We start from the raw sequence: 8,178 nt of genomic DNA on the forward strand, positions 1-8,178 counted from the left end.
GACTTCACGTCTCATAGGATCCATTGGACCTGGAGGCTTTTTTCCCTTACAAAGGTTATTTTTGGGGAGTTTTTCCTGATCCAATGTGAGGTCCTGGGACAGGGATGTCGTATGTGTACAGATTGTAAAGCCCTCTGAGGCAAATTTGTGATATTGGGCTATACAAAATAAACTGAATTGAATAAGGCTTGCAGAATCAGTAACTTCTTTTAAATCACTTCTTAAAACCCTTTTTTTATAGAACTGCTTTTAAGTGATGTTGTCCCTTTATGCAATTATTTGGTTCCCCTATTTTAGTTTGTCTGTTCTGCTTTATTTTGTATTTGTATTGTTCTATTCTATTATTGTGTTCATTGCCTATATGGCATGGTCTCCTTTGCCTCCTGTATTTCTGAAATGTTTACTTGTATTGACATTATGTTTTGCCTTGCTTCTATGTAGAGCACTTTGTAAACCCTGTTTTTAAAGGTGCTATATAAATAAAGTTGTTGTTACATGAGCCATTGCCTTGAGATTGGTCTATTTGCAGTCTACACAAGATTTACTAACTTACTACCAGTACCAACTTTATTAAATGGAAAATTGACTTGTATCATGCTTTTCTAGTCCACTCAAAGCCCTTTAAATTGAACATTCCATGACATTCACACACTGATGGCAGGGGCTACCATGCAAGGTGACACCTACACATCAGGACTAATTCATTTTCATACAAAACAGGCACTGCCTACAAGAGCAATTTGGGGTTAGGTGTCTAGCAGAGCCAGGGTTTGAGCCGCCGATCCTCGGATTGAAGGACGACCAGCACCACAGTCACTCACAGCAAGACACGATCCGTGACTTCATCGTCATGTCCTGTAATCGGGGTACTTATTCTTTATAATGTGTTTCTTGTCTGTTGTGCACTGTGGACTATGTCTATTGTTGTCTGGGATTTATAAAATGGTCTAATCTAATGAAATAAGACATTAAGGAAGACAAGAAATATGCAGTCACCAAACTGTCCACTATGTATTCGTAGTTTATTTTCCACCTAGAAGGAACACATCCCCGTTGTGATTGGACTATCAAATCACTTCATCCTCATGAGTCCTCAGAGGAAGTTTGACATTCACCAGACTAATATGTAATCTCTCCACACTGTGTTGGCCCAATTTCAACACTAAATTACTAAATGATGAGAGACCACGTGGTCCACTCCGGTTTGCTCTCAAATCAGATTTACCTGCAAGATGAAAGTCTCATTTTACTGATTTCAAAATGAACAATCCAGCGTAATGTGCGTGTGATCGCAGTGTTTCCGTCTCCAGTGACAGAAAGGGAGCCGGTGTCCCGTCATGTCCAAATGAGCCACATGGGGGGCAGGAGCAGCAGTCCTTACAGTGGCGTGGTGGGTCTCAGCAGCTTCCTGCGGCATGGACAGCGAGGATGAAAATATAGAAGAGGTCGTGGAAGGTAAGCAACATCTTCTATCGTATTCCCCGGTAAACGACACCGAAGCCTATGCACGGTGTTTGTCGGTTGATTTGAGATTCGGAGTTTTCCGTAAATCTCCACGAGTCAGTCTGTCGCTGGGCCCGTCGGTAACTTCCCAGCGCCGGGGACTTTATTTATGCAGGAACCCCGTTTGACGGGCTCGTGAGGGCGGCCTGGGTAATATTAGTGTCCCGCTGCCGGTTCCGATGGTTCTTACCGGAGAGGTGTGCTGTTTGGATACTCGGTAGTTTACCTGAGCTGTTGACTTGAGAAGTGAATGAATGAAACGCGCGTTATGTGACGTCCACTCACGAAAAACCGGACACGGGTGAAAAAATGGTCGGAAAATGTTTGCTCTTTTTGTTGTTCGTTTTTATGAATCGTTAGGGTCTACTAGTGAATCGGGTAAACATGTTACCCACCAATATAATCAATAGTGTCTATGAAAGACAACTCTTGATTAACAAAAGTCATCCTGCCTCAACCGGGACACTAAAACAATGAGCTTAAACAATGCTATTATTGGGGTTCGTTTCGTGTATGTCTACAATTCATGGAGCCCATGACGTTCCCTCATCATGTCTAATGGGCATGACAAGTCAGAGGGTTCTAACTAATATTTGTAGAAATGCTAAGATAAGGGAGGCTTGCGAGTATATGGCACATTGTTTACCTTTTTTATTTTTCACCATACTATTCCTGACAAATTGAAAAGATCAAAGCTGCTCTCCCAGTGAAGATGGACCCCGTTCAGAACGTTCTGGACCATGTAGATGCCTTCATATTCAGAGAGCATTTCTGCATCTTCTGGCTTGTCGTTTTGCTGTCCGTTAGATCTTTTTCTCAGTTGATGGAGACTAAACCAGAGCTAAAAGAATGAATATTAGACATGAATTTGTCAGGTGCTACTGTACATTTTTTGCGATGTGCACCACTTAGTCCTATAATGTCTGTTTATTTTATATGTAGCACTCACTCTATTGGGGAGGCACCTTAATGAAAGAATTGCGACAGTGAAGTCTTTAAAGGGATCTTTGATTACTCAAAGGAAAGGGTTTAGGCTGAGTTACAATGTGATGGAGACACTAATTATGAGGGCATCTATGCACTTCTTATCAAATATGTACATCCTTTACTTGATAGTTAGTTTATTTCCGTCCAAAATAAATTCACAATGCCCAACATACGGTACTTTCTGTGATACCTTTTTGGAATTTAATTATTAGATTCATTCATCTTAAGCTGAGCTGACTTAATTGCAGGTAACACTATTGCAACTTTACAACATGACCATCATGGGGCCTTCTGGCTAGATCCTTCCACTAGGCATACAGCACTGGAGCCCTTGATTGATCCTTGACTGCATCATACTTACAAACCATCCATCCATCCATCCATTTTCAATACCGCTTATCCTCATTAGGGTCGCGGGGGCGCTGGAGCACGATTGTTCAGTTTCTTCAAGAATTAGAATTTAACGCCAGACATATAAAGTGATAAAACATAGGGGTAGAGTTTTGGTCACTGAGGTGTGTGTGTGTGTGTGTAGGTCCATTGGATGAAGATGATCAGCTCCACGGGTTCTGCACAGTAACCTATTCATCCAGTGATCGTTTTGAAGGACACTTCACCCACGGAGAGAAGAATGGCAAGGGAAAGTTCTTCTTCTTTGATGGAAGGTACTGCAAAGATCCGACAGCTCTGTTTACCTCAACGACTCAGCTGCCATTATTATTTTTGAGTATTACATTTTCATTCAAAAAGCATGTTGAGATATTCTGTGTCAAAGGATGTTCTGCATAAGGATGAGATTAGGACGAGAATGTAATCAATATTTTGAAAAGTCAAAATATGAATTTCTTTTTAAATCGTAATATGTTTTTTAAAGAAAAAGTAGATTCTAATACTACTTTACGTTAAAGAGTTTGTCAGATGTTACATGTTTGTGGGCTTTTTATGGAAAAGCTTAGGGAAGTTCCTGTGCATCGCATTTTATTGGAGGTGGGAAAGTTAACAAGATGTACTTCTCTGCATTTCAATTACATTACATTACATTACATGTCATTTAGCTGACGCTTTTATCCAAAGCGACTTACAATAAGTGAATTAAACCGTGAGTCCAAACTCAGAACAACAAGAATCAAGCAAGTACAATTTCTTCAATAAAGTTAAACTACAAAGTACTATCAGTAAGAGACATTTAAGTGCTACTAAAGTGCTATCGGTAAGGGACATTTAAGTGCTACTACGGCATTTAAGTGCTACCTATTCAAGGTATAGTCAAAAAAGATGGGCTGGGGTGTACGGTTTGATCATGTCCTGGATGTAGACCGGACCTGATCTGTTCGCAGCACGGTACGCAAGTACCAATGTTTTGAAGCGGATGCGGGCGGCCAACGGTAACCAGTGAAGGGAGCGGAGGAGCGGAGTAGTGTGGGTACATTTCGGGAGGTTGAAGACCAGTCGAGCAGCTGCATTCTGGATGAGCTGTAGAGGTCGAATGGCATTAGCAGGTAGACCTGCCAGGAGGGAGTTACAATAGTCTAGTCGTGAGATGACCAGAGCCTGGACCAATGGATGCAGTGGACCAGTCGGCCATCTTGCCAGATAAGGGGGAACCAGAAGTTACATTACATGTCATTACATAGTCTGCCAGCACAAAACACAGCTGTGTACTTGTCACAGGACAGTGACCAAATACAAGGAACAATAGTAACTGTACAATGGTCTTGCAGGAAATGCAAAAACAATGCATGTGTTGTTCTTGAAGCAGCAGTTTTCTCATAATGTTCTGACTATTCTGAAAAGAGCATCCTATCAATATTTTGCCTTTTTTTTCCAAAAAGGTTTAACGTTTTAATCTTGGAATGGTAGAACTTTGATCTCGAGATCCATTTACATTTCCTTCTCTGCATATCATCTACCTTTTTTTAAATCTTAATCTTAAAGTTTTTTTTCTCAAAATATTAACTATGAATGTTGGAATATTACTTTTTGAATCTTGGATTATCCTGTTTAATTTTCTGTCCATTTCCTCTTTTTAATCTTGAATAATTGCAACTTTAAAGTAATACAATTTTTCTCTCAAAATATAACCTCCTTTAAAGTTGGAATATTACCTCTTAATATCTTTAATATATATATTTTTTATATTGGCACATTATCACCATTTTTTAGTGTCACTTTTCAAAAATAACTTTACTCAAACTCTCAACAATGGCCTTAGTACTCAGTTGTATGTATTTCATTGTGTTTTGTTTGGTTACTTTATTAGTACCCGTAGGTAGACTTGGTTTGCAGTAGTAGAAAACGAGGCATCCATCTCGACATACATTATAACAAACAACCGGACAAACATGATAAAAGTACTCAATAGTATACATCCAGCAATATGTGTAATATTAGTTAGTACGTTTAGTTTATAGACTAACATATTGTTCACACTGTGCGTGTTTACATGTACATTAATAATTCCATTTTGACCCTACTTGGTGATTGACTTTATTTAATTTAATTTTAAGTGCAGCCCTCCTTCTGTCTATCCATAGTGCACTAGAGGGTTTCTATGTAGAGGATGGTCTGCAGGGCCAGGGCCTGTATACATATGAAGATGGAGCTGTCCTCCAGGGGACATATGTGGATGGAGAGCTCAATGGACCCGCTCAGGAGTGTGATGCAGAGGGCCGGCTGGTGTTCAAGGGCCAATACAAAGACAACAACCGCTGTGGGGAATGCTGGATCTACTACCCTGTGAGTCTGCAACACAGTGGCACTGTTTGCCTGTATGGAGAATTCACAGTTACATGACTTCAAGCCCCTCTGAAGATGAATACCTTATTTATATGGCAATGAATGTCCTCAAAAGCCTTGTTCATATAGTAGAAGTAAAGTAAATGAATGGTCTATGTTAACTGTCTGTATTGTGCATGTTGGTGTGTACTGTGGTGCGTCTAGGATGGAGGCTGTGTGTTTGGGGAGGTGAATGTGGACGGGGAGATGTCTGGTGAATCTGTAGGGTACATCTACCCTGACGGACACACAGCTTTCTGTGGGAGCTTTGTTGATGGAGACATAATTGAGGCTCGCCTTGCCACCCTGATCCCCACCGAAAGTGGAAGGCCGCGCTTCGAAATCACACCAAACAGTAAGGAGTTAATATGTCCATTCGGAGTCCTCTCCTGAAATTGTCCACATTAGTTTGTCAAGATGCAAATCTTCCATCTAGGAATGGGTATGAATAATGTGTACGTTTGTTATTTCATGTTATGATATTGAGATGTAAGAGATGAGAACTTTTATGAACTGTAAAACAAGCACATTTTTTATTTGTTTGAAATTCCTGAAAAATCAAGGTACTTCATCATATTGATGCAATATTCCGGTTTGCCATAAATGGTCTTGTGCAACTAGAGATATTAAAGGCCCAGTGTGTAAGATTCAGTGGTGTGTTACAGATTGCAACCAACTAAATACCCCTCTGCTCACCCCTCCCTTTCCAAGCATGTCCGAGAACTACGGTGGCCTTGAGGTAGGGAGTTATCTTTAGCATTTTACTAGGAGCGACTGTGGGTCAGTGGTTAGCAGGTCCGTCTTTCAATCAGGGGGTTGGTGGTTCAATCCCTAGTCGATGTGTCCTTGAGCAAGACACGCTCCCTGTAGCTGTGTCTACGGTGTATGAATGTAACATGACTGAGTCGCTTTGGATAAAAGCGTCAGCTAAATGAAATGTAATGTAACTAGGAGCTACTCTTATCAATACTCTGTTCATTTTTCTTTAACAAATCAATTCAGAACAGGATCAGAATTTCTTTATAATACATTTTATTATAAAGAAAATGACTAATTTTTCTAAGCTAACAAAAACACAAAAGTCATTATACATCCACAAAAACATAGTTATGAATAGTATATTCCATTTTTGCCAATACATCCACCTAAATAATACTCACTGTTCCTTTTTTAAAGGGATATTTGGCCCGGTATAAACAGTACAGTTGACACATGGTGATGACATGGTTGTTATCAAATATTTCACCATATAGCCAAAACCTAGTGGGGAATCATGACATTCTGAAGCGGCTAATTAAATTATATCAGTTGTCAAATACCGTTAACTAGTGTAAAAGAACTGTATAACACTGCGTTTAGTTTTCAATAATCTTCTCGTACTGTGCATATAACACCAAGTACAATATTACTTTTCATAAAGTTTTGTGAGTTAAATCGCTACAGTTCCTGCAATGCCTGTGGGCATGTAGAGGAACCAGCTGTGCACATTCAGAGGTTGATTTGGGATTTATAAAAGGAAATTAAAGTGTGCGCAAGGTTTCATAAATCAGAATATTTTTTGTTGTACGACCATTTCCTCATTTGTACGTACGCAAAACATTAAGTGTGGATTTCACGCACTGTTTTATACACGAGACCCCTGGTTAATATTGTTCAACTTTGACTTCAGTTCAAAGTGTAGGTAGACATCTGGACACCAGCATGACATCCTCTGTTTTTAAGGTCCTGTGTACTCGTACGACAAGTCCACGTCCACTTGTATCACCGCCCACGCTTTGCTTCCTGACCCTTATGAGAGTCAACGGTAAGTAAGCATCATACTGTACATGCTGCGAGCCTGAACAATGACATCTCTCTTCCTGAATTCACCATCAGAATTGTAATGTGTAATGTGCTAAGCACTTCATATTGTTTCCTTGTGTCAGGGTGTTTGTGGCAGACTCTCTGATCAGAGGAGCAGGAGAGGGCCTGTTTGCCAAGATGGACGCTGATACTGACACTGTGATGGCTTTTTATAATGGAGTTCGCATCACACACTCTGAGGTATTATATAAAGAGCTCATTGTGGAGTAGCTCAACTCATTTTGAAAAAAAGACTTGACAGATTTGAATATCTATCTGTATCTACAATGTCATATTAAATGTAAATAATGTAGTTGACTACATGATTAACATAGTTTACTTAATATAATGCATACATGATTGAAATATTTAGCCTAGGTAATAACATTTGAAATAGCTTATAGGAATAAATAAGCAGTTTAAATGGTTATATAGAGCAATATATGATATTCAGAGCATTGATAACTATTTGCAATATTAAGATGTTGTGGAGTAAGGCCTAGCTGAGGCTCCAGAATCAACTCTTGTAGTAACTTTAAAGTAATGGATACAACTTTAAAATATATATATATATATATATATAGTTAAAAGTATTGGATGAATTAGAAAACAATTACCACCCTTTACAGTATTTGTACTTATTAAACTATTTGTTTTTTGTTTTTCAAACTAAATGGACTCCTCAGGTGGACAGCAGAGACTGGGCACTGAACGGGAACACAATCTCATTGGACGAGGATACAGTGATTGACGTCCCTCAGCCATTGGACCAGACGGCGCGATACTGTGCCTCTCTCGGTCACAAGGCAAACCACTCCTTCATCCCCAATTGCAAATATGACCCGTGAGTACAAGCAGTCAGAAGTCTCGGGGGGGGGGGGGGGAAGAGAGTCATGCATTTTCAAAACAAGATTACAATTTTCCGATTGAAAGTGAATTGACCCTTTGCAGAGCTGCCGTGGAGGCCACACTGTCACTATTGCTCTCCCTGAATAAATATCTAGCAGACAGAAGGCTCTACACTATGCATTTGAAGAATATATCCATGATGTAAAATGGATTCGGCAGCAA

General features: G+C 39.8%; 1 protein-coding gene across 3 annotated transcripts in view; it reads left to right on the forward strand.

The window, feature by feature from the left end:
* The first annotated feature begins 1,330 nt into the window (after positions 1–1,330).
* setd7 (SET domain containing 7, histone lysine methyltransferase) overlaps positions 1,331–8,178 on the forward strand; it is an 8,214-nt gene continuing 1,366 nt past the window's right edge. The window contains exons 1-7 of one of the 3 annotated variants that reach the window (XM_034544031.1): positions 1,331–1,455; positions 3,026–3,155; positions 5,025–5,226; positions 5,431–5,620; positions 6,988–7,069; positions 7,191–7,308; positions 7,794–7,951. In XM_034544031.1, the coding sequence (XP_034399922.1) occupies positions 1,416–1,455; positions 3,026–3,155; positions 5,025–5,226; positions 5,431–5,620; positions 6,988–7,069; positions 7,191–7,308; positions 7,794–7,951 (920 nt within the window). In that variant the 5' untranslated portion in view covers positions 1,331–1,415. Of the gene's footprint in view, positions 1,456–3,025; positions 3,156–5,024; positions 5,227–5,408; positions 5,621–5,976; positions 6,005–6,987; positions 7,070–7,190; positions 7,309–7,793; positions 7,952–8,178 lie in introns of those variants that run through there. The other 2 variants (XM_034544032.1, XM_034544033.1) reach the window with 2 other exon arrangements.

This window comes from Cyclopterus lumpus, chromosome 10 (assembly GCF_009769545.1).
Source record: "Cyclopterus lumpus isolate fCycLum1 chromosome 10, fCycLum1.pri, whole genome shotgun sequence".
NCBI classification, from domain to species: domain Eukaryota; kingdom Metazoa; phylum Chordata; class Actinopteri; order Perciformes; family Cyclopteridae; genus Cyclopterus; species Cyclopterus lumpus.